Source organism: Podarcis bocagei (assembly GCF_964188305.1).
Source record: "Podarcis bocagei genome assembly, chromosome: 2".
Classification (NCBI taxonomy): domain Eukaryota; kingdom Metazoa; phylum Chordata; class Lepidosauria; order Squamata; family Lacertidae; genus Podarcis; species Podarcis bocagei.
The window spans coordinates 22,511,754-22,538,281 of NC_138126.1; the positions used below are offsets into that span (position 1 = coordinate 22,511,754).

At 46.7% G+C, this 26,528-nt stretch overlaps 2 protein-coding genes across 7 annotated transcripts in view; one reads left to right on the plus strand and one right to left on the minus strand.

The window, feature by feature from the left end:
- LOC308581163 (uncharacterized protein) overlaps positions 1 to 26,528 on the minus strand; it is a 58,614-nt gene that overhangs the window by 26,460 nt on the left and 5,626 nt on the right. The window lies entirely within an intron of this gene.
- Positions 834 to 21,524, plus strand: LOC308580824 (E3 ubiquitin-protein ligase TRIM39-like). Of its 6 annotated transcripts, none has more exons than XM_081183024.1 (9): positions 834 to 854; positions 2,184 to 2,390; positions 3,849 to 4,371; positions 9,888 to 9,986; positions 13,890 to 14,120; positions 15,133 to 15,155; positions 16,447 to 16,562; positions 17,285 to 19,576; positions 19,919 to 21,524. In XM_081183024.1, exons 3-8 carry the CDS (start codon positions 3,955 to 3,957, stop codon positions 17,830 to 17,832), a joined length of 1,434 nt encoding a protein of 477 aa, XP_081039150.1. In that variant the 5' UTR covers positions 834 to 854; positions 2,184 to 2,390; positions 3,849 to 3,954; the 3' UTR covers positions 17,833 to 19,576; positions 19,919 to 21,524. The 6 variants fall into 6 exon arrangements, with proteins under 6 accessions (XP_081039150.1, XP_081039151.1, XP_081039148.1 ...); XM_081183025.1 differs by lacking the exon at positions 834 to 854 and adding an exon at positions 878 to 896; XM_081183022.1 differs by lacking the exon at positions 834 to 854 and adding an exon at positions 903 to 1,479 and having other exon boundaries at positions 17,285 to 19,589; positions 19,931 to 21,524.

A 26,528-nucleotide genomic window follows, 5' to 3' on the forward strand; every position in this document is an offset into this window, starting at 1 on the left:
ATTGGTTTTCTGTAGAGTGTGTGCACCCTAACACCTGTGAGGAAAAGTTGCGGCAACGGGAACTTTTTGGTTTTGAGAAAAGGCCAGCGACAAGTTACGTGATAAAACTGCATGAAATTATGCAGCTTCATACGAGTATATATTTAAAGAAGATGAGTAAATGAGCAAATTAAGTTCATTTGGATATGCTGAAGATATTAAAAATAAATTTAAGGAGGTGCAGAAAGAGGGGGAGGGAAGTCAAGCTTCGAAATGTCAAAATGATTGTAAAAAATAGTGAAATGTATGAACTTGAAAAGTAGAAACAATTTTTAATATATATTTTTAAAAGAAAGTGGCGAAAGAAGAGTTCTCCTTCTCTGGTCACACCAAAACTCGTGGGCACCCGATGAAGGTAATGGTTGGAAGATTCAGGTGAAAGGAAGCACTTCTTCGCAGGTAACCTGCGGAACTCCCTCCCACAGGAGGCAGGGGTGGCCACCAACCCGGTTGGCTCTAAAAGAGGACAGCTAGGCTCTTCCTCAGCAGCTGGAGGCAGCAATGCTCCCGAATGGCAGTTGCTGGGAGCCGCAGGAGGGCAGAGAAACTCCCTGCAAGGCCCACAGAACGGGGGGAACGAAAGGAACCCGGAAGGCGACGCCTTTTGTGAGTCTAACCACACGCCACGCGTCTATGGAAAGCGGGGATAGCGAAAGGGCCGGGAGAACAAATCAACCTGTAGCTCTATGGCCTCGGCGGCGCTCAGAGCGTCGCTTCCGGTGACGTCAGAGCCGCTTCCCAGAGCGGCTGGGGGGCGGGAGAACGAATCAACCTGTAGCTCTATGGCCTCGGCGTAGCTCAGAGCGTCGCTTCCGGTAACGTAGGAGCCGCTTCCTGTGGTGGCGTTTACGGAACGGGTTTGTTGTGGAAGTGGGAGGAGGGGGCTGGCGGTTGGCCGGACGTCCAGCAGGCCGTGCGATTCGCCCCGTCAGCCGTCGCCCTCATGTTCGCGGGGCGGGAAAGTGAAGGCCAAAGAGGGGCGGCGGGGCTGCCGTAATTGCGGCCGTGCTGCGCGGAGGAGCGGCGGGTTTTGCGGGGCCTCCCGTAATTACCCCTCTAAAGCCCCCTCTGAAATTGCCCTTACTGCAGCCGTGAGATCCCCGCCCCTCTGGCTTCTCCCTGGCAGCCGGTTCAAAACACCGCGCCGTCTTAAGAACGGGCGCCTTGGGCTCAGGTGGGCAGGCTTAGCCCCCGAGCCCAAGTCCTCTCCACAGAGATCTCCTGTGCTTCGTTGTGCTTCAGGCTGCAGGTGCGCTTCAGGTGCCTGCCTCAGTCCTAAAATTACAGAGCTGGAAGGGATCCTGGGGGTCATCAATCCCAACTCCCTTATGCAATGCAGGGATCTCAACTAAAGCATCCCTGACAGATGGCCACCGCCAGCCCTGCTGCCCTGCCTCTTCCTCCTCTGCCTGCGCTGGAGTGGTGCAGTAGCTGAACGGGGTGAGATGAAATAAAAGCCCTGTATGTTCTTTCTGTTCATGGTGTGGCATTCTCTCAGTTCACCGTTCCTACACAGCGCAACGTCAGGGCAATACCAGGCCTACCAAGTTGGGCTGTTGTAAAAGCGCTTGAGATAAACGCCTGTGAAGTGTTTTGGGGGCAGCGCTGGCTGCATAAAGGGTGACCAGCTCGCCAGGAAGGAGGCTGCTGTCCCATTGTTAAATAAAACAGGACTAGATGGTTCGGGTTCGGAGGCAGTGGCCCACTATCTGTGCCCTACAGGGTGAATTTTATATCGCAGTACAAAAGGGGAAATATCAAAAGCCGACATTTAAAGGGGTAAAAGATCTGGAACAAAACAGGGGTGGAGAGGGTGACCCTACTTTAATAGGGAGACAAGCAGGTACAAATGTATGGTTTACTCCAGTGTGGACAGGCCCAGAGTTTGGGTAAGAGTCATGAGCTAGAAAGTCTCTAATCCAGATCTTGCTTGAGATATAAATACCCTTGGGCAAGCCAGTGTTTTCTCAATCTCAGCACCTCATCTGTTGTATGGGGATGATTTATAATACTAATTTTCCTTAAAGGCTGTTGTAAGGGTTACAGGATAATACATGTGAAGTACTTCGAACACTTGGAAATATGCTGTATAAATGGGAAGTATTATTGCTTTCTAAATATATTTTTTCTTTTGACCTTCCAAGGGAATACCAAAGTGTTAAATGCTAGACGACTCATTTGCAAGGTGCCTTGGTGTTAAGGAACTGGAAGAGATCAACAGCCATAGCTTAACTGTTCAACTGTGATGTTGAATCATGCCTCGGCCAGCTCCCAATGGATAAATCTTTGCTGTCCAAAACCCTGCTCAGAGAGGAAAATACGCTTGCAGCTGAGGAGCTCCAAACAACAGGGTAGGTAGTCTGGCATCGCCCGCTGTAAAGGGCTTTGAAGTACCTTGACAAATACTAAAACTGCTGTAATGCTGAGAGTGGACACTTTTTAATTGGTTAGTTGAGAGCCACTGTGATGAAGTGAATAGGCTAGCTTTGAATCTGGGTGACAGATTCTGCGCTCCAGATGTTGGGCTGCTGTGTTTAGCATTAGCAGAATGTGTGCAAATTACACATAGCAGAGGAACACCCATCATAGGTTCCAGGGATTGTACTAATTCTGCAGCAGCAGGAGAAAGTCTGGGGAACTTTGTTCTCCGTATGCTACTGAAGCACAAACTGTTGGGCTGTTAGCATCCAAAATGCATATGGAAAATGTTAAGGTTTGAAAGGACTGTAGAACCCTGTGATGTCATATGCTCTGTGGCATTTCTCTCTGTGTGGTATTCAGTTGGTTCAGTTGGTTTCATACACTCTGGTATTTCAGTTGGTTCAGTTATTAACAGTCTTGCGAGTCTTAACGGTTAGAGCAGCAGGTGTGTTGTGTTGTGCTGCTGTTTGCCTCAGAGTCAGAGTAAATGTTAGTCTGTAACAGTTTAATCTATGTAAGATGTTCTAGCAACTAAATAAACTTCCACCTGCATTGTGTGTGTATGTACACACACACATATATATATGTGTGTGTGTGTGTGTGTGTGTGTGTGTGTGTATCTGCAATTGCAAGTACACTAAGTAAAAGTTATTTGGTCTTTAAACATGAGTATCTTGTGTGGTTTTTATAGGAGGAAAAAGAGAACTAAAGGGTCAAACAACCCAGGGCTGTCTTCCACATACTCTGCAAATAGGGAATAGAGTCTTAATTCCCCTCTGCATGCAAGACTTAACATATGTGCATGTATTTGTCCTGGAAGACAACACTTCATGTTTGGTGATTGCTTTCAGAGTTTTCAGTAAAGTTTGTAAAAAGAACAAAACAAAGTTCAGCAACATCTGAAGGGCCACGGATTCCCCACGCCTGAGCTAAATAGAGGGTCCATGATCAAGATGTGAAGGCTATAGGGAAAACTTTCCATATTGTCGTATATTGGGTCATATACGAGTTATTGTGTGCTTACACTATGCTCAATTAGAAATATTTAACATGCCTGTGTATATGCCAGATCACATGCCTCGGTATTTGAGAACAATTGTGGTGTATTCTTTGTATGGTGCAAATTTGGTGTTTTTATGAAAAGTACACAGTTGGGACAAATTGAACTGTGCCACCACTCTATCGTGGTCATATGCAATGTTAATTGTATGCTAGTGCAAGATCCCTTGCACTAGTGGATGGCATAGTTTAAAGGTTGCGCAATTAAGGAATCAAACACAGCTGTTGTGCTAGTGGAAGCTTGTTGCACAACAGCTGTGTTGGCGAGCCGTCTTGTAATCTGTTGGCGTGCAGTCTTTTGTAATATACTTGTGTTTTCCTTTGCACAGCAATGCTCCGCCAGCACAACAAGGATATCAATAAGTGACAGTGCTACGCTGGATACAGCCCTTGGTTCTGCCATCCATGCTTTCCCCCTCCTGCCTTTGAGGAGTCATGGCCACCACAAACCCTTTGGAAAACCTCCAGGTAGAAGCCAGCTGCTCTGTCTGCCTGGAGTACCTCAAGGACCCCGTGATCATTGACTGCGGCCACAATTTCTGCCGGGTATGCATCACCCGCTGGTGGGAAGATCTGAACCGGGACTTCCCCTGCCCCGTCTGCCGCAAGACTTCGCGCCACCGCATTCTGAGGCCCAACCGGCAGCTGGGCAACATGGTGGAGATAGCCAAGCAGCTGCAGGTCACGAACAAGCGCAAGGTGCGGGATGAGAACTTGTGCGAGAAGCACAATGAAGTCCTCCGCCTCTTCTGCAAGGACGATCAGGAGGCTGTTTGCTTAGTGTGCGAGATCTCTCACGAACACCGCTCCCACACAGTGGTGACCCTGGACGATGCCTCCTTGGAGTATAAGGTAAAGTGGGGATGGGATGTGGCTGGAATCAAGTTTTTGAAAAAGACGGTAGAGGGCATGAAGACCAACATTTGATTTTGTTCATAGTACAGTGGTACCTTGGGTTACATACACTTCAGGTTACATACGCTTCAAATTACAGACCCAGAAATATTACCTCGGGTTAAGAACTTTGCTTCAGGATGAGAACAGAAATCGTGCTCCGGTGGCACGGCGACAGCGGGAGGCCCCATTAGCTAAAGTGGTGCTTCAGTTTAAGAACAGTTTCAGGTTAAGAACGGACCTCCAGAACGAACTAAGTACTTAACCCGAGGTACTACTGTAATCGGTTTTAATATTTCTATTGTGTCTGTAAGTGACTTGGAGTCATTTCCATGAGCAATGTGATTAATGTATATAAATAACAACCAGAAACATCACCAGCCGTGTGAAGTATGCATTTGATGTGTATCTGCCCATTGCGGGCAGGTGTCTTTTTTGCTATCACAGTAGCACATAAACCTGCACGGACTGTACTTAACTTGATTGAATAGGGAAGCCCAAGTGGGAACTGCAAGAAAATGCTGTCCTATATTTTGGTTTGCTTGTTTAATCATTAAAGTGCTCAGCCAGCCACGGCTTCCTCCAGGGAACTATAAGTAAGCCAATTCACTCTCCCATTTTTTCTCTTCAACATAATGCTCAGCTGGTTGCTAGTAACCACTGACTATGCTCTCAGTCTCCATAGGGTTGTCTGGGTGAAGGCTGCTGTTGTTGGCTCTTCTGCAAACCTGACTATGCTGGTGCCTCTCTTTTGTTTCTTGGTGGCTTCTGTGTTAGTTGAATTTCTGTTAGGCACTGCAGTCAGAGGTGGACTTCGCTATTAGAGGGTGTCATGGAGGTGAGGAATGGAAAGCCTTAAAAATGAGGAGAAGGAGCTTGAAATTTGATGTGAGAATTCAGTGCAGAGTTGAATGGAGAAAGGGAACACAATTGTCTTCCTATAATGAATAGGAAGGCTGGAAGAATAGCAAAATAAAGGCAGAAAATGACAGACACAATGTGGGTAGGTTGCTCTTATGTTTGGGAACAAGGTATGCAGCCTGCTATAAGTAGAGTTATGCTTTTACGGGGTGGGCTACACCTAGATCCAGCTTTCTCCCTTGAACCTCAAGTGTCCAAGGTGGTGCCTTTGTTTGGTGCCTAGATCCAGCTTTCTCACTTGAACCTTGCCAGGCTACAGTTGTAGCAGAGACATCACCTTGCCAACAAAGGTCTGTATAGTTAAAGCCATGGTTTTCCCAGTAGTGATGTATGGAAGTGAGAGCTGGACCATAAAGAAGGCTGATCGCCGAAGAATTGATGCTTTTGAATTCTGGTGCTGGAGGAGACTCTGGAGAGTCCCATGGACTGCAAGAAGATCAAACCTCTCCATTCTTAAGGAAATCAGCCCTGAGTGCTCACTGGAAGGACAGATCGTGACGCTGAGGCTCCAATACTTTGGCCACCTCATGAGAAGAGAAGACTCCCTGGAAAAGACCCTGATGTTGGGAAAGATGGAGGGCACAAGGAGAAGGGGACGAGAGAGGACGAGATGCTTGGACAGTGTTCTCGAAGCTACAAACATGAGTCTGACCAAACTGAGGGAGGCAGTGGAAGACAGGAGTGCCTGGCGTGCTCTGGTCCATGGGGTCACAAAGAGTTGGACACGACTAAACGACTAAACAACAACAACAACACAGTTGTTTCTGGAGAAGAATACTCTTTTTCACGGTTCCCCAAATTCCAGCAACCTCTCCCTTGCTTGCATTACAGTAATCCCCCTGTACATGAGTCTGCCCTTGAAGATGTGAACACTTCAATTAGTGCAGAATGCATCTGGCCAAATGTTGACCGGTACGTGTTAGACTTGTGAGGTCAGTTGGCCCATAACCTGTTACACAGGGGCAACAATCTGTTGTTGATACTACATCACACTTCAGCCAGTGTGATCAGCAGAATGTTCCTTACCCACGCAGTTCAATCCAAAATAGAAAATGTTTAGCGTCTCATGACACAAGACAAGCATAAACATTCTAGCTAGATATGTTGGTACATCATGAACTATTCTACTATAACACAATTATCTGGGCTTATAAGTAAACCTTGTAAAGTTCAAAATATACAGGGATATCCACTAGCACTTTCTCATGCTGGCTCACCATGCTGTACTGACATCCAGTGTTAGAAACTGAGATATGAAAGCTAGGAGCTAAATGGGACCTTAAACCTAGGTTATGGGCGCAATAACGGAATGTCTAGGTGCACTTTTTTATAACAAGAATTCAAAGCTGAAAATGAATGAACTGCAACTAAAATATCCATTTATTTTTCACATGGTCTAGTCCTTCCCCTGCCCACCCCCCTGATATTCTTAAGAGGGTCTCTTCTCCAGTCTTCAGAGAGTACCTGGAAGTGGGGAGGCGGAAAAAGGTCCTCCTTTCCTTCCATTCTGCTGTTTTAATCAGAAATCTTAGGTGCGGTACTGTGCCCAGAGCTCAGAAACTGCTCACACTAATGAAATTCCCGGTCGCAAAATGTGCCTAGAACAATGGGAGTTTTGAACACTTCTGACACCATACAGCAGAATCTCATCAGGGTAGGACAGCATTATTATTTCCATAGAAATAATGCTGCAGAGATTGTGGGTGGGAGGGCTATGGTTGTTTGCAAAAGACCATCTAGAACATGGGTAGGCAACCTAAGGCCTGGGAGCCAGAGCCGGCCCTCGCCTTCTAAATCCGGCCCACGGATGGTCCGGGAATCAGTGTGTTTTTACATGAGTGGAATGTGCCCTTTTATTTAAAATGCATCTCTGAGTTATTTATGGGGCATAGGAATTCATTCATCCCCCCTCCCCCCAAAAAAATATAGTCCACCCCTCCACAAGGTCTGAGGGACAGTGGACTGGCCCCCTGCTGAAAAAGTTTGCTGACCCCTGATGATCTAGAACATCTCTGAAATGGCACTTGAACCAGGAACTCCCAACTTGTTTCATTTTCTGTTTTTAAACCCATTATATTCTGTTAAGATAGTTTTTGCTTCTAACTATAGGATAGATCTGGCAGCAGTAGCAGGTGAGCACTCAAGTCATGGGCAGTGTTTGAAATTAGCCAGGTGCATCAACCACTTGCGACCAAATGAAGAAGGCTGGGCGCACCAATATGGCACCTGCCATCTCCGCCATCCGGAGGTGCATGCCTCGGGATCATTGGATCTTAACTGTTTTCACAGACTAATACCCTGTACGATTCGGTCAGTTATATTCTAGCTGCACAATCGGAATGAATTTCAGGAACCAAAACGTTTTTTCTGTGCAGCCTGAGCAGGAGTACTGAATAATGTTATATGTAATTGTTGTAGCTTATCTTCACTTACCCCACCCTACTGCCCTGTTCACAGTTGTGAAGAATATTCTTACATTATGAATGGTCTGTGTCACCCTTAAGAAAAAGAGGTAGGAATAGGCCAGCATATATGTAGATTGTCCCTGGATAAAGTGACTTTTCTTCTTTTAAGTTCTCAAAGTTCTTAACCTAGCTCAATGTAGCCATCGGAACTCGCCAGATGTTTAACTGAGAATCAATCGCAGTCAGTCCACCATATGAAAAATAAGACTTTAGAGCTGTTTAACTCCAAAATAGCAACTAGACATAGAATCATAGAAGGGACCCCAGTGGTCATCTAGTCCAACCCCCTGCAATGCCGGAATTTCAGCTAAAGCATCCATGACTGATGGCCATCAAACCTCTATTCAAAAATCTCCAAGGATGGAGAGTCCACCACCTCTCGTGACAGCTCTTACTGTCAGAAAGTTTTTTCCGAATGTTTAGTCGGAACCTCTTTTCTTGCAACTTGAAGTCTTTGGTTCGAGTCCTACCCTCCAGAGCAAGAGAAAACAAGCATGTTCCCTCCTCCATGTGACAGTCCTTAAGATATTTGAAGATGGCTATCGTATCTCCTCTCAGTCTCCACTTTTCCATGCTAAACATACCCAGCTCCTTCAAGCGTTCCCCGTAAGGCTCAGTTTCCAGACCCTTGATCATCTTGGTTGCCCTCCTCTGCACACGTTCCCACTTATCAACATCCTTCTTAAATTGTGGTGCACAGAATTGGACACAGTATTCCAAGTGTGATCTGGCCAAGGCAGAATAGAGTGGCACTATGACTTCCCTCGATCTGGACACTAGACTTCTGTTGATGCAGCCGAGAATAGCGTTTGGTTTTGTTTTGTTTTTGCTGCTGCATCATACTGTTGTCTCTTAAGTTTGTGCTCCATCAAGACCCCTAGATCCTTTTCACATGTACTGCTAGTATTCAAGGTGTCCCCCATCCTATATTTGTGCATCTGGTTCTCCCTGCCTAAGTGCAGAACCTTACATTTGTCCCTATTGAAATTCAACTTGTTATTTTGCGTCCAGTTCTCCAATCTGTTAAGGTCATTTTGAATTTTGATTCTGTCTTCTGTGGCATTATCTACCCCTCCCAGTTTGGTGTCTGCAAATTTGATGAGCATCCCCTCAATTCCTTCATCCAAGTAATTTATAAAGATATTGAACAACAACGGGCCCAGGACAGAACCCTGTGGCACCCCACTTCTCACTTTTTTCCAGGATGACAAGGAACCATTAATGAGTACTCTTTGGGTTCAGTCAGTCAACCAGCTACAAATCCACCTAACAGCTACCTCATTCAACCCACATTTTACCAGCTTCCTCACAAGAGTATAACGGGGATGTGTGTGTCAAAAGCCTTACTGAAATCAAGATATATTATGTCCACAGCATTTTCCTGATCCACCAAGTTTGTAATTCCATCAAAAAATGAAATCAGATTGGTCTGGCATGACTTATTTTTGAGAAACCCATGCTGGGTCTTCGTAATCACAGCATCCTTTTCTAAATGCTCATAGACCGACTGTTGAATTATCTGTTCTAGGCCCTTCCCTAGTATTGATGTCAAGATCACTGGTTGGTAATTACCTGGGTCTTCCTTTTTCCGCATTCTGGAGACTGTAACCTTGATTTATGGAGCTACCGTATTTTTCGCCCTATAGGACGCCCTATAGGATGCACCATAGGACGCACCTAGATTTGGGGGGAATAAAGGGGGGGAAATTATTCCCCTCTCCCCCAGGCACGGGGCTGGGGCGGGGGAAGCTCGAGCTTCCCCCGACCCCAGCCCCCAGAACGGGTCCCAGAGCGATGCCGAAGCTGCGCGCAGCTTCAGCATCGCTCTGGGAGCTTGCGGGGTGGTGCGCTGCGCCTCCCCGCTGTCCCCAAGCTTGCGGGGCTGGCGGCGGGGCTCTCCTGAAGCCTGGAGCTTATATATATATATATATGAGTTTCTAACACTGCTTGTGGGCGTCCTAGAGGTGTCTATTTGTTTGTTTTTTGGCCAGTGCAGGAAGCAAGATGGGTGATTCTTATGCTCATGACTCGTACTCTTTAACTGCTATCCCTGTGCTAGCTCCTAATTATGCCACCTCCTCTTTCAAGCAGGAAAAGCTGCAGAAATGCCTGGAGCCACTTGAACGAAAGCTGCATGAGATCGGCCAGTGCAGATCCCGGGAGGAGAAGAAGCCTGGGGAGCTCAAGGCAAGTGCTGCATGCTTTGGATTGTATCTCTTTCACTTGGAATTTCCTCCCAAAGCAAATGCTGCAGTGGAAACTTTGGGAGCCTTGCTTGAATTTCAAGTGGACTACTATTACTAATGGGATGCGGGTTGCGCTGTGGGTTAAACCACAGAGCCTAGGACTTGCCGATCAGAAGGTCAGTGGTTTGAATCCCGGCAATGGGGTGAGCTCCCGTTGCTCGGTCCCTGCTCCTGCCAACCTAGCAGTTCGAAAACACGTCAAAGTGCAAGTAGATAAATAGGCACCACTCCGGCGGGAAGGTAAACGGCATTTCTATGCGCTGCTCTGGTTCGCCAGAAGCAGCTTAGTCATGCTGGCCACATGACCCGGAAGCTGTATGCCGGCTCCCTCGGCCAATAAAGTGAGATGAGCGCCACAACCCTAGAGACGTCCATGACTGGACCTAATGGTCAGGGGTCCCTTTACCTTTACCTTACTACTAGTAGTAGTATTAACATTTTCTCTCACTGAGGCAACTCAAGGCGTCTTTATGAAAACAAAAAACAAACTTTCATTAATATCCAAGGTGTAAAGCAAAAACACACACGTTAAAAACAACAGTGCACCATGTGTGCTTTAAAAGGCCATATATCATTAACAGCCAAAGGCATGGTTGAAGAGGAATGTTTTTGCGTTGCTATGCTTTGTTACGTTGATATGTAACAAAGGCACCAGGGAAACCTCCCTGGGAAGAGCATGCCACAAATAGGGAGCCACTACAGAAAAGGCCTGTTCTCGTGTTGCCACCCTCCAGTCCCCTTGTGGAGGGGGCACACAAAGAAGGCTTCAGATTAGTTGCAGAGTCTGGGTTGGTTCATATATGTGCTGCTGGCTCTTCTTGCCTAAGTGCAGAACCTTACATTTGTCCCTTTTGGAATTTATTTGGTTAGTTTTGACCCAGTTCTCCAATCTGTTGGAAGTCATCTTGAATACAGTGGTGCCTCGCAAGACGAAAAGAATCCGTTCTGTGATTCTCTTCGTCTAGCGGTTTTTTCGTCTTGCGAAGCAAGCCCATTGACGGATTAGCGCTTTTAGCGGCTTATCTGCTGATCGGATCAGCTGATAAGTGGCTTAGCGGCTTAGAAAAAGGGGGGGAGGGAAAAAACCCCGCAGGAACTCGCAAGACATTGTCGTCTTGTGAAGCAAGCCCATAGGAAATTCGTTTTGTGAAGCACCTCCAAAACGGAAAACTTTTTCGTCTAGTGAGTTTTCCGTCTTGCGAGGCATTCGTCTTGCGGGGCACCACTGTACTGATTCTGTCTTCTGGGGCAGGGGCTACCCCTTCCAGTGTGGTGTCATCTGCACATTTGAAGAGCATCCCCTCAATATAAAGAGCCCAGAACAGAACCCTGCAGCACCCTACTTGCCATTTTTTCCCAAGATGACGAGGAACCATTAATGAGTACTCTTTGGGTTCTGTCTGTCAACTAGCTACAAATGTAGCTCGTTCAACCCACATTTTACCAGCTTCTTCACAAGAATGTCACAGAATTCCCATTCTCCACCGAGCTTGTAACTGCTATTGAAAAAAGAAAGAAAACTTAATAGGAAATAACTTAATAAAACCACTTGCTGTATAAAATAAAAGCTGGTACAGTCATACCTTGGTTTTCGAACAGCTTAGTTCTCGAACGTTTTGGCTCCCAAACACCAAGTGACTGTTCTGGTTTGCAAGCTATTTTTGGCAGCCGAACGTCTGACAGGGCTTCTGCAACTTGCAGTTGGCTGCAAGTTGTGCAGAAGCCACACTTTGGTTTCTGAACGTTTTAGGAGTTGAACAGACTTCCGGAACGGATTCCATTCCAGTTCCAAGGTACGACTGTCTGTGATATTTTCATTTGCTGTGATACACCTGCACCAAGATTCCCTCAAAAAATAAACGCTGAGCACAGGCATTTGGAATACAGTGGTGCCTCGCAAGACGAAAAGAATCCGTTCTGTGATTCTCTTCGTCTAGCGGTTTTTTCGTCTTGCGAAGCAAGCCCATTGACGGATTAGCGATATTAGCGATATTAGCGGCTTTTAGCCGCTTATCGGCTGATCGGATCAGCTGATAAGCGGCTTAGAAAAAGGGGGGGAAAGGGAAAAAACCCCGCAGGAACTCACAAGACATTGTCGTCTTGCGAAGCAAGCCCATAGGAAATTCGTTTTGCGAAGCACCTCCAAAACGGAAAACTCTTTCGTCTAGCGAGTTTTCTGTCTTGCGAGGCATTCGTCTTGCGGGGCACCACTGTAGATAGTTAACTATCTCAAAGCTCTGTGCTACTTTTTGTTGCTGGTCGTTGGGCAGGAAATACCCTTCTGCCCCCACCAAAACGAACCAATTATAAAAAGGAACACAGTAGCACACCGGAAAATTGTAATGTACCAGAATTGCATACTTTGGTACATTGGGATAATGTGTACATTTGGGACATTGGGAATTGCATACTTTGGTACATTGGGATAATGTGCTCTTTTTTCCCTTCCATTTAGTTCTGACAGTTCTTTATGCTCCATTGCTTTAATTTCTTTTAGTTTTAGCTCCTCTAGAAATTGCTTTTGATGATGGTGATGATGGTGATGATGATGGTGATGATAAAAAATGTTTTGCAAAACAACAACCACCCACAAAGCACCCTTCAAACAACTTTAAAAATGCATTACTATTAGTAACAGCTAAGAAGCCACATCTGCAAGTGGGTGGGAGAACACAAGGATTTGTCTTAGTGATACAGGTGAAACTGTGTATGCTGTGTAGCCACGTTTGTGTATGTAACGTTTATGCTCCTCTTATCCTCTTTGCAAAGCCTGGGATAGCCGACAATTGTACAAATATACCAAAGCATATTGAAACAATTAAAAAATACAACAAATTTATGCCAGCTTTACAGTGGCAGCAGCAAGCAATGCACTCTTTCAGCATTAGTACCTTTGGGAACCCAGAAACGGCGCAGGAACATTTCCCGGACCTTCCCCTGCTGGGTTTTCTCCCTCGCATTTGATATTCAGAGGTATACTGCCGCTGAACGAGGAGGTTCAGTTTGGCTAAAATGGCTGACAGACTTGCCCTAAATGAATTCATCTAGTTCTTTTTAATATTGCATTGAGATGCCATAGTACCGCCCATAGTAGAGAATCACATTACAGTGGCCCCTCCTGTTACATACCGCTCTGGATATGTAACTTTGGGGTTGAGAACGCGGCAAACCCGGAAGTGTATACTTCTGTACACTTCTATTGTGTATATTGTGTATACCTCTATTGTGCTGTGCGCATGCGCAGAAGCGGTGCCTCCAGTTACGAACTTTTCAGGGTAAGTACAGACCCCCGGAACGAATTAAATTCATATCTGGAGAGTCTGTTCCCAAAAATATTAGATTGCCATACTTCATAGCCAACTTTCCCTCCAACTCTAGGTGGTACACAGTGGGATAAAACTCCTTTGTCTTCACAAAACAATTGGTAACCTTCCAATTTCAAGAGGAGCGCCAGCGTTAGTCTCTTGGAGCACAAACCACAAAGATTTTTGTGACACTCTAAAGGTTGACACATTTATTATGATGTAAGCTTTCATAGACAGAATCCACCTCATCATATTATCATCATTCATCTGATGAAATGGACTTTGATCTACTAAATTGGTGCTCAAGGTGTCGCAAGGCTTTTTTGTTGTTGTTTCTATACAGTAAGTTGGGCTGAGAGGGAGACTGTCCCAAGGTCACTCAGTGAGAGTCACAACTGAGCAAGTACTTGAATTTGGGTGTCACACCACGGTTTTGTGCTGTGTGAGGAAGTTCCCTCTTTCTCCCAATCCTGAGCATCAACCTCATTGGGTTGACCTCATTGAGCATTACCTAAACCCTGTCTCCCATCTCCCTGCAGCGGAAGGTTGAGGACCGCCGCCAACTCATCATCCGAGAGTTTGAGGAGATGCATTTGTTCCTGGAGGAGGAGCAAGAAGTGCTGATGCAACACCTGGAGGACGAGGAGAAGGAGATCTTGCAGAAACTAAAGGACAATGTGGCTGAGCTGTCTGAGCAGCGGGTCTCCCTCAACAGCCTCATCACGGAAATCGAGGAGAAGTGTCTGCAGTCAGGCATGGAGATGCTCAAGGTGGGGTGTACATCAGAGTCTACCTGGAGGGGGGGCGTCTCCTGCATCTGAACAAATGCTGCTTGGAACATCCCATTCCTCAGCAGCCCTTGAGTCTGCCTCCTTCCCTTACTTTTATTCTAGTGCTTTAAGAAGTAGTAAACCATCAGTGAAGCTGAAGGCAGGCGGTAAATCAACAGTAGATTAAAACAGACTTGAATTCTCTTTTGCACCCACGGATCTGAAAGAGAGAGCCTGCTTCCCCTTTTTTCCTCAACTGCAGCCTGATGGAGCAGATAAAGCTCTAAACAGGACTTTCTTAGGAAGCAGTGATTGCATGTGATGGGTTTAAAGAACCTCCAGAGATCATTTGCCTCAACCAGTTTCCTGGAAATGCAGTGCTCTTGGCTTGGGACCACTGTAGAATGGGGCTCATGGGCCTTCATGTGGGGTTTTGGTTCCATCACTGATTGTGCAACTCAGAGGGATGAGAGTAGAACAAAGGGTCAATGAATTCTAGTCTTGCGCCAGCCTATTTCTGTTCCCCGCTTCCTCCACCTCCCATCTAACATTTCCATGAGGGTCTGTGAACCCCAATTTCTATAGACCCTTTGGATGTGAATCTGTATGCCTCTTGTGGGCAGCAGGGCAAGATGCATAGGGCTTTAGCTTTCTGTAGTTGACATGCAAGCATGAAATCTAGTGTAAGGTCATCAGAATTGGTTTGCTTTGTGAAGGCAGATCCTTGGATAGATGCGCATAGCTGATATTCCAGGACATTACAGTGGCAGGCTGGAAGTTGGTGTGGTTTGCACAAAAGGTCCAACACTTGAATCTTTTTGGTGCGTTTGGGTTTTTTTAAATTTGCCTGTGCTTTTTTAAGCTAAAACAGCAGAATAACATGTGTTGCTTTAACCAAAGGTGGGATCTTCCTCATTTCACCAGTCTGCATAGATAGATTTTACTTAGCGGTTGGGCTCCTTAATGACTACACGACTCTTAACCATTTTTATTTCTTGTCCTTCTCATGCAGGATGTGAAGCACACCCTCGAAAGGTAAGGAGCAAATTCTTTGGTCATCACAACAGCCTCACTGCCTCTTAACATGGGGTCCTATGAGGTGGTCCTTGTCATAAACAGCTGTTGGACAAGCATTTGTCCTGGTTTGACACATAAAATGCTCTTTTAAAGACTGCTGGTCTCCTTACCTCTTGAAGGAGCGCTTCCAATGGATGCCTTTGCTTTCTGAAAGGAGGTGGGCAGCTACCAAAAACAGGGCCTTCTCTATGGTGGTGCCATCCGCCTTCACAACTGCGGAAAGCTCTCCCCAGAGAGGTTTGCCTTGCAACCTACCTTACTGTTCTTTTGGCATCAGGTGTAGTTGAAGGTAGGAAAGGCCCCTGCTTTGTGGAGCAAATACTTGTAAGGACAAAGGCAAGGGGTTGGCTCTAAAAGTGCCACTTCATTCCTAGTGGGAGTCCTTCCAAGAACAGACTGGCCTTTGATCAAGGCCAAGTCTAGTGGAAATGCGCCTAGAACAATGGGAGTTTCAAACACTGCCAGCAGGGTTTCCCAAAATTGGGTCTCCAGCTGTTTCTGGACTACAGTTCCCATCATCCCTGACCACTGGCCCTGCTCCCTAGCGATGATGGAAGTTGCAGCCCACAAACAGCCAGAGACCCAAGTTTGGGGAAACCTGGTGAAAACTAAATAAGACCTCCCTGAAAATAAACAAGTTGCTCAATTATAGCCTGGGAGATGATTCACTCCCCCCCCCCCCCGGAGATTCTTTTATATATTTATTGTAAGTATTTTTTTATAACTGCCTTTCAATCATATTCCCAGGACAGTTTACAAAAATAAAAAAGCATATACATAAAGCATACCAAACTAAAAGGCACCAAAAATATGTAAAAAGCAGCATAAGAGAATCAGCAGAATTAAAAGTACTTGTGAATCTCAAGAATTTTTATTCACTTATTTACGTTTGTACAGTGATATCCCACCTTCCTTCCATCCCAGAAGCCAAGGCTGCGGACCTGTAGGTTCTCATGGCATCACTCATCCAGGCACTGACCAGACCTTACAAGTATTTGAAGTCTGGCCTCACAATGGCCATGAAATGAAAGATGATTGGGGGACACATGGAAGCAATGGACAACTTCAGGGACAGTGAACCTGGGGCCCACCAGATGTTCCTGGGGCTCACAGCTTGCATCATCCCTAACCCTTATCCATCCTGGCTGGTGCTGCTAGGGGTTGGGATCCTGGCAACGTCTGAAGGGGCCACAGGTTCCCCAACCCTGAACTTGCCCTCACCCAACTTGCTCTTCTCTTTTTCTTGCAGATGTGAAGAGGTGCAGGCCCAGAAGCTGAACCTGGTCTCCATCGAGCTGGAAAAGAACTTCTGCAACTTCCCCAGGCAGTACTTCGTCCTGCGCAAAATCATCAAGAGACTCACAGGTAAGTTGGTGTGGTGCCACATCCAGGCATTTTTCTTTTTGGTTGGTGTGGGGGCTGGGAGAATTGGGCCTCTTCTCCCTTGCTCATGGATCAGGGGGTTCGTCCACCGTGCCAACAAAACTCTTTCAGTTTGGAATAGATTATGCGGATAAGCACAGTCCAAGCAATTGAGCTTAATTCTGATCAGTGCACACACAACACAACTCTGTCCAGGAGAGGTGTGCTAGAATTGTTGATAGTGGGAGAGGAATAATATTAGCCTTCCCCAATCTGATGTGCTCCAGATGTTTTGGGACACACACCACCCAGCACAGCCAGTGGTCAGCAGTAACAGGAATGATACAGTCGTACCTTGGATCCCAAACGCCTTGCGAGTCAAATGTTTTAGCTCCCAAACGCCACATACCCAGAAGTGAGTGTTCTGGTTTGCAAACGTTCTTTGGAACCCGAAAGTCCAACACAACGTCCATGGCTGCTGATTGGCTGCAGGCGCTTCCTGCAGCCAATCGGAAGCCACGCCTTGGTTTCTGAATATTTTGGAAGTTGAACGGATTCGGAGAAATCTCTAAATATGGACGTGTATTTTGTGTTGTATTGTTACAATTCTATATTTGTAAAATCAAATGAAAATTATTTCAACCAAAAAAAAAGCACCCTGAGCCATTGAGGCCTGGCCACCGTTGCAGCCGAGCCTGAACGAATGTCTCTCCCTTTTCCTGCAGGAGATTTGACCCTTGACCCCGAGACGGCCCATCCCAACTTAGTGCTCTCTGAGGACCGGAAGAGCGTCAAGTTTGTGGAGCAACGCCTGCGAGACCTGCCCGACAGCCCGCGGCGCTTCACCACCTACCCTTGTGTCCTGGCGACGGAGGGCTTCACTTCCGGCCGCCACTACTGGGAAGTGGAAGTGGGCGAAAAGACCCACTGGGCCCTAGGGGTCTGTAACGAATCCGTGAGCCGCAAAGGGGAGACGACCTCCCTGCCGGAGACTGGCTACTGGCGGGTGAGGCTCTTCAACGGGGACAAGTATGCGGCCACCACCACCCCCTTCACGCCCCTCAGTGTCGCCACCAAACCCAAGCGAGTGGGCGTTTTCCTGGACTACGAGGCCGGCAGGCTTTCCTTCTACAATGTGACGGACCGCTCCCACATCTACACTTTCACCGACACCTTCACGGAGAAGCTGTGGCCTTTTTTCTACCCAGGAATCCGTGCCGGACGCAAGAATGCTGCTCCCCTCATCATTCGGCCTCCCACGGACTGGGAGTGACAAGATGGCCGATTCTTCTCCCTCTGCCCCCCGCAACCGCGTTCTAGGATTAGCCCTCAAAGGTGGTTTTTAATTGAAAGAATTTGGGAAAAAATTTTTATTAGAGCATAAAGTAGATAATATCAAATATCTGTTTCCCACCCCCAAAAAACTAAAATATTAATCTAAATATCTTATCAGATGTGTTGAGGGAGTTATTTAAGGCAGTTTCTCTGTGGAGAAGGACGCAAGGGAGCAGGAAACCAAGCTGGGAATGGCAGAAGGAAACGTGGAAAGGCTTTCATAAACACCACTGAAGGGGGCAGGGGAACCCTACAGAAATGTTGGTATTTAACTTTGGGGCTTCACATTTTCTTGAAGGGATGTGACGCTAGTGAAGGGAATATTCCCCCAAAAGCAAAGAGCCCGTTTTGGAGCAGTTCGGCTTTTGTGGAGGCCAGTGAAGAAATGGATTCCTTCTGCTTTCCCAAACCTCAAACGGGGCTTAAATCTGAGACGGTGATGCTGAAACCTGGGGGGCGGGGTGGAGAAAAACCAAGCCACACTGTTTGCATTAGCTGTGGGCAGAGCTGGTCAGCAATGTGTGTGAATGAGAGCGTGGCAGGCGTGTGCTACATGGGCAGTGGAGGGAAGTGACCTGTCTGAAGGGATTCATCATTGCGCGTGTGTAGACTGCAGAAACCATCTCTTTTTCCCTTCGCTGCTCCTTCTGCACCTTATTCAGTGTATGCAGGAGCAGCCTCCTGTAGTCTTGGTAGAGTGCTGTAATGTACCGTATTTTTTGCTCTATAGGACTCACTTTTTCCCTCCTAAAAAGTAAGGGGAAATGTGTGTGCGTCTTATGGAGCGAATGCAGGCTGCGCAGCTATCCCAGAAGCCAGAACAGCAAGAGGGGCCACTGCTTTCACTGCGCAGTGATCCCTCTTGCTGTTCTGGCTTCTGGGATTCAGAATATTTTTTTCTTGTTTTCCTCCTCCAAAAACTAGGTGCGTCTGGTGCGTCTTACAGAGCGAAAAATACAGTACATGTGAGAATAAAGCAGGCCAGGGATCGATCCTCTCCTCTTGAACACCCCAGCACTCCCTGGGTAGAGTGTTAAGAGATCTCTATGGACCAGGGCTGGGCAATACCCGGCTTTCAGCATCGCAGTACATCACCAGCTAAACATCACAATATACTGATATATCACAACGTCTGAAATGAGGATGGAGCTATGTAGAGGCCTTGGCTGGCTTCACAGTTTTCCCCACATTGTGTTCATTTGCATAGCACACAAATGCACATTGTGATTCACAATATATTTCCAGGTCAAAAACTATGAAAGCGATATCATGGTATGGACTTGAAACCAGTTCTGGGTGACATATCAATATATTGCCCAGCCCTATTATGGGCTGCACAGCCCTTGCAGCCGGCTGGCAGATCTGGACTGAGGGGTACTGGAACCGAGTTTCTGTCTCGGACCCAGGAAGCAGAGCTGCCTGGTAGTGAGCGCCCTTGGACAAGCTGGTCTTAAGGCCCAAATTTTATCCAAAGGGCCAGTTGTATGATTTGTAGTTGGCGGCATCCATTTGGCTTTAACTCAAGCTGCCATCCCAAAGTCTTTCATGAATGGAACGGCATGTATCGTGACTCTTGCCTCTGGGCTGTGAAGAGGAATGCCTGGCGGCATTTGTCACGGGTGAAAGTAGTGCCCACAGTGCACAGATGAGTCGAGGGCAATGGCCTGCAATGGAGGGTGAACGTTTTCCAGTACAGTGGTGCCCCGCAAGACGAATGCCTTGCAAGACGGAAAACTCACTAGACGAAAGAGTTTTCCGTTTTGGAGGTGCTTCGCAAAACGAATTTCCTATGGGCTTGCTTCGCAAGACGACAATGTCTTGCGAGTTCCTGCTGGTTTTTTTTTCTCCCCCCCCCACCCTTTTTCTAAGCCGCTAAGCCGCTTATCAGCTGATCTGATCAGCAGATAAGGCGCTAAAAGCCGCTAATAGCGCTAATCTGCTAATCCTTCAATGGGCTTGCTTCGCAAGACGAAAAAACCGCTAGACGAAGAGAATCACAGAACGGATTCTTTTCGTCTTCCGAGGCACCACTGTAGTTCCCTTGAATCGAGGAAAAGGCACCTCTGCAAACCTTTCGATCCTGAAGTTCACCCATGTTGCATGGCTTAGCCAAATGTGAGGTCGATGGAGCAACACCAAAAAACGCTTTTTTGGGCAATGTTTTGGGGGAAGTCAGCAAAATGGAGCTGCTATGTTTATCTGTTTGGAACGCAGACCAATCTGGCTGCACTGTAGTGTGACACCATCACACTGCTTGGAGGTTTTTAAGCAGAGGTTGGGTGGCCATCCGTCATTATATGATCTTAGCTTGGCTGCTCCTGCCTTAGGAAACAGCTTTTGTTCGGGCAGTTTTCATGGAGGAATGGTGCTGCTGCTGCTGATTAAAACTGGGGAAAGAAGCAGCTTTCGATAGGTGACAAGAACAAATAAGAAAGGTAATGGAGAGCAGATGAATATGCAACTTTCTCACCACCGCCACTCATCGTCCTGAGAGATTCCACCACAGTTAGAATATTAAAAGTTATTACAGAAGGTATGTATGTTTGTGACTGGTAAAGGTAAGGTAAAGGACCCCTGGACTGTTAAGTCCAGTCAAAGGCAACTATGGGGTTGTTGCGCTCATCTCGCTTTCAGGCCGAGGGAGCCGGCATTTGTCCAGACAGTTTGAAAGCACACCAGTGCAAGTAGATAAATAGGTACCACTGCGGTGGGAAGGTAAACGGTGTTTTCATGTGCTCTGGCTTCCGTCACAGAGTCCTGTTGTGCCAGAAGCGGTTTAGTCCTGCTGGCCACATGACCCGGAAAGCTGTCTGGGGACAAATGCCGACTCCCTTGGCCTGAAAGCGAGATGAGCACTGCAACCTCATAGTCGCCTTTGACTGGACTTGACTGTTCAGGGGTCCTGTGCCTTTTTATGTTTGTGATTAGAATACCCTTGAGTGCAAAATACGTATGCTAAATAAAGATTCCAACAGCCTCTGAACATGGCAGGGATAATTCCTCTACAGCAAGGCCCTCCAGATGTTGATGGACCACAGCTGCCACAACCCCGGACTCTGGACCATGCTGGCTGGAGGGGATTGGAGTTAGAGCAGTGGTGTCCAAACTTTTTTCAAAGAGGTCCAGATTTGATGAAGTGAAGGGCCGACCTTGATGAGGGCCGACCAAAGTTGTTGACCTTTTCTTAGGGTTGAAGTTGTTGAGGTTTTACCCCAGGAAATAAACTGCCACAAGGGCCAGATTAAACAGACCAGTGGGCCAGATTAGACCCCCAAAACTGACTTTGGACATGCCTGGACTAAGGAAACATCTGGAGGGCTACAGGTTTCCCCACCCACCTTGTTCTAAGACGTTCAATTCCCAGTTCAGCCTCAGGTTAGTTATTGGCTTTAACCCATCCTTCCCAGCGATGCCCTGTGGGGCTCAGCTTGCCTCTACCTTCCAATGGTAGTGTCTCGAGTTGCGTGATTGAGTAGTGTACGTGTGTGTCTATGCGGCTGAGGAAGCTCTGACTGGGGTTCGTCCGACCCTTGAGCATGAGTGGGCTGGCAACCCACAGCTTAGGGCAAGATCTATGTCTTGTGGCTTGTAAGATTATTAATAAAATCTCTTTGTTTTATTTGACAACGATATATGTGTGCTCGTGTGCATGTGTCACTTCTTGGGCATTTTTATTTTATCGGCCGGGAGAAAGATGTCGGAACTGCAGTTCTTTCAGCAGCAACGTAACACCAGGGGCTTTACCTTGCCCCAGGTAGCAGTCAAGGCGCCACGTTTTGCAGTAGCTGCAGCTCCCAGGCCAATTTTCGGGGCAGCACCACACAAAGGCTCCTCTCCTCTCCCACTTTGCTCCTTTAAAGCAAGCAGGCTCTGCTTTTCTCCCTCCTCCCCGCTCATCTCCGGCTTAGCGAGCTGATAAACTCTGCTGCTATTTAGCGAGCTGAGTGGGGAGGACAGAGGGACAGAGAGCCTGCTTGCTTTAAAGGAACCAACCGGACAGGAGCCGCTTACACTCATAGAATCATAGAATCATAGAGTTGGAAGAGACCACAAGGGCCATCGAGTCCAACCCCCTGCCAAGCAGGAAACACCATCAGAGCACTCCTGACATATGGATGTCAAGCCTCTGCTTAAAGACCTCCAAAGTAGGAGACTCCACCACACTCCTTGGCAGCAAATTCCACTGTCGAACAGCTCTTACTGTCAGGAAGTTCTTCCTAATGTTTAGGTGGAATCTTCTTTCTTGTAGTTTGGCTCCATTGCTCCGTGTCCGCTTCTCTGGAGCAGCAGAAAACAACCTTTCTCCCTCCTCTATGTGACATCCTTTTATATATTTCAACATGGCTATCATATCACCCCTTAACCTCCTCTTCTCCAGGCTAAACATGCCCAGCTCCCTTAGCCGTTCCTCCATTGTTTCCAGGCCTTTGACCATTTTGGTTGCCCTCCTCTGGACACGTTCCAGTTTGTCAGTGTCCTTCTTGAATTGTGGTGCCCAGAACTGGACACAGTACTCCAGGTGAGGTCTGACCAGAGCAGAATACAGTGGCACTATTACTTCCCTTGATCTAGATGCTATACTCCTATTGATAAGGCCCAGAATTGCATTTTTGGCTTCTTTAGGCACCTTCCATGTTTCCGTCTCATTGGTATTGCCTGACGTTGTGCTTTTACTATCTCCCTCTTAACAAACTCCCAGCCATCATGAACTCCCTTTCCTTTTAGTATTACTGTCCATGGGATCTCACCCAGCACTTCCCTAAGTTTTATGAAGTCGGCTTTCTTAAAGTCAAGAAATTGAGTCCTAGTATGCTTGGCTGCTCCTTTCCGCTGTATAGTAAACTTCAGAAGAGCATGATCACTCGCGCCTAATGATCCTTCCACTTCTACCCCACTAACCAGCTCATCAACATTGGTTAGGACCAGATCTAAAATGGCTGTTCCTCTTGTTGCTTCTCCCACTTTCTGGACAATGAAGTTGTCTGCAAGGCCAGTGAGGAATCTGTTTGACCTTATGCTCTTGGCTGAGTTTGACATCCAACAAATATCCGGGTAATTGAAGTCCCCCATTACTACTATCTCCCTTCCTTTTGCATGCTTGGCCATCTGTTCCAGGAAGGCATCATCTATGTCCTCCGTTTGGCTTGGGGATCTATAGTAAACTCCCACAATGAGGTCTCTGTTATTCTTCTCTCCCTTAATTTTGACCCAAATGCTCTCACTTTGGCTTTGAGGTTCTAAATCTTGGATCTCTTCACAGGTATACACATCCCTGACATATAACGCCACTCCTCCTCCTTTCTTGTCTGGTCTGTTTCTCCGAAATAGATTGTATCCCCCCATTATTACATTCCAATCGTGGGACTTATCCCACCAGGTTTCAGTGATGCCTATTATGTCATATTTAGTTTGCTGTACCAAGAGCTCAAGCTCATCTTGTTTATTTCCCATGCTTTGCGCATTAGTGTACAGACATTGAAGTCCATTAATCATTCCCCCATGTCTCTTATTTAAGGATTTTTTCCTCCCACCACTAGGTCTGCGTGCTGTTTGCTCCATTTGGTCTATGACATTTGGATGATCATCTTCATCAATTGATAGACTCCTACCTTCAGGAGCACTGTCTCCCTCCCCCACATTAGTCAGTTTAACCCCTCCTGATGAGGTTTCTGAGATTTTTGGCAAAAACATTTCTCCCAACCGTTGTGAGGTGCAGCCCATCGCTTGCCAGAAGTCCATCTTCAAGAAACTGCAGTCCGTGATCTAAGAATCCAAACCGTTCCTGTTTACACCATTTGCGAAGCCAGCTGTTCACTTCCACTATTTTTCCCTCTCTCCCTGGGCCACGTCGTTCAACTGGGAGGACAGATGAGATGACAATTTGTGCATTTAGTTGCTTCAATTTCCTGCCGAGAGCCTCGTAGTCTCTTTTGATCTTCTGGAGGCTATTGCTTGCAGTGTCATTGGTTCCCACATGAACCAAGAGGAAGGGGTATTTGTCAGTGGGTTTTATGATTCCTTGCAGTCGTTCAGTTACATCTTGGATCTTAGCCCCGGGGAGACAGCACACTTCCCGAGACATCTTGTCAGGCCCACAGATCACTGCTTCTGTTCCCCTCAGTAGGGAATCCCCTATCACCACTACACGCCTCCTCTTAGGTTTGGTCGGGGTTCTTCCATGAGCTGTCCGTTCCAAGGTCGCCTGCACATTCCCTGAGGACTGACTTTGCTGCTCATCTTCATATACCTGATCGACTGAAATGAGGGAGAGATCCTCAAAAGGAGTCTGCTCTTCGTCTTCCATGCTAGGGGAGAGGACCTCAAAGCGATTGTGTATTTCTAAACAATCAGAACGAACCCTGGGCCTCCTACTTCTTTGAGTCACGTTTCTCCATATATCTGGCTCCTGTGTTGATGAACTAGCCTCCTTCTCAGGGGAGTCCCCTGTCTCCTCCTTGGTGGAGACGGTGTGCTCTGTTGCTTCCAAGAAGAGCTCCAGATCTCTAATTCTTTGGAGCGTAGCTACACGTTCCTCCAGTCGTGTAAGCAGCTCCTCTCCAGGCTCTCTGTCCCTCTCTCCTCCCCACTCAGCGGCTCTTCTCCCGCTTTGCTGTTTCAAAGCGACCCACAGAGGAGGGAAGGAAGGGGAACCATGGATCCTCTGCCCACGACTGCAGCAGATCCCCAACACCACCCGTAGGCATTCCCTCCATAACACGCACAGACATTTCCCCTTACTTTCTAGGAGGAAAAAAGTGAGTGTTATGGTGCAAAAAATACGGTAAGTGGTGGCAAGAGCAAAGGATGGGTGGGACTTCCGGGGTGGTGCCACCGGCAATGGCGGACTCCCTCTGAACTGGAGGGACCAGCTCCGCATGAAACAGGTCTTTTCCGCTGCGGCGAAGCGGGGACCCTTCTGGAAATCACAGGCGGATGAAGCCCCCCCCCAACCCACAAAGGAACCCACTAGCGGGCTCCGAAGCGAAGAGGGGGAAGTGGCGCGGTGCTGTGAGTCAATCGCTTTTTCTGCGGAGCGAAGCCGCATAGCCGTTGCCGGAGAGCACTGCCTTTTTCCTGGGACAATTTGGCATCTAAAATAACTAACCACGAGTACTGGAACATCGAATATTTGGACTTTAAATAAGAACTGGTGAAATAGAAAGGAATTTGGACTTAAAAATCCATCTTAATTTGGTACTGAAACGGGAAGGTTTAAACAGGAAGTCAGCCTTCCGTTTCCATGTAGCCAGAACAAAACAAAGACAAAGCAAGCTAGAGTTTTAAAAATCACTTTTGAAGGATTGACTTTCATCATTTAGAGTAATTTTCCACCGTCCTGATCCTGGAGCGGGGTGTCAGGATTGACGTTTTGAAGCTCATTGACCAGAAACAAATGTTTTTGACAGATAGTTATAAGAAGAGAAACATAGTGACTCCATTGCCTCCTTTCGCATCTTAAAAGAACAAATATGGACAAAATATCTTAAAAAAGAGACTTTGTTGCTATTGTTTTTAAGAGAAAGAACAACCAGAAGCTTTTCCCCCTAGAGGGGAACTGTGGAATTGTACAATCCTTGGGAGCTTGCAGCTGTCACTGGTTAAAACTGTGGGAAAGGGTTTGTGACCTTGCAAGATAATGTCTGCAGAAGCACTATTGGGTGCTTTCTGCAAAATAAATGCCCTATTGGATCAGTTAAGCCAGAAGACGGATTTGATGACTAATGCGGCCAGAACCTTTGAACAGGTGGTGGGAAACTATAGGGAGCCCACCCAGGAATTAAAACAGGAGCGGGCCATGACAGAACAGCTGAGAGAAGAGGTTTCTGCTGAATCTTGGGTGCCAGAGATGGAAGGAGCTGAGGCCCAGCAGGAATATAAATTTTTGGATTTGACAAATGAACTTGGAAAAGACCAGACTTGGAAAGATAAAATCTGGTTTGGTTTGGAAATGGGGGGTTGGACAGACCCCCCTATACAGGGAGATTTGGACTTTTCGAGTCTGGAATGGAGCCGTCAGATGTCTGGAGCTGTGGGGGCTCTCAACTTTGAAGGGAATCTGGTACATGTTTCTAAATACTACATCGAGTCTGGTCTGGACTATGGAAAAGGGACTGTTTTGTTGAAAAGGGTCAAAAATATTACCAAGCTGGAGTTCCCACGAATAAAAGGAAAATATGAAGAAGAGCTGCGGAAGGGACATGGAAGAGACTTGAGGGCCTCGGATATAAGATTGCCAGGTTAATGTGCTAGATTAATAGGATAAAAAGGACTGACAAAACCCGGGACCAGGAGGAAGGGACGCTGGATGAAGATTGGATTGTTTATTTTTTATTTTTTATTAGGACTGTTTTATAAAATTGATGAATGTTAGAAAAATGTTGAAAGGAAATTATTTGGCTCTAATAAAAATGTTTAAAGAATTAGGTAAGAATGTTATGGTAGGAGAAGTTGGTAAAAAATAAGATTTAAGTTCTAAACTTTAAGGTTTTTATTTCTTTTTATTTATACAAGATAAGATGAAAATAGATTAAGGTAATGTGATGACAGAATATTATGAATTATGGAAAGGATTTAAAAGAGGGGAGGGATTTGCTGAAATAATAATTTGAACCGGAATACAGAGAAGGAAGGCGT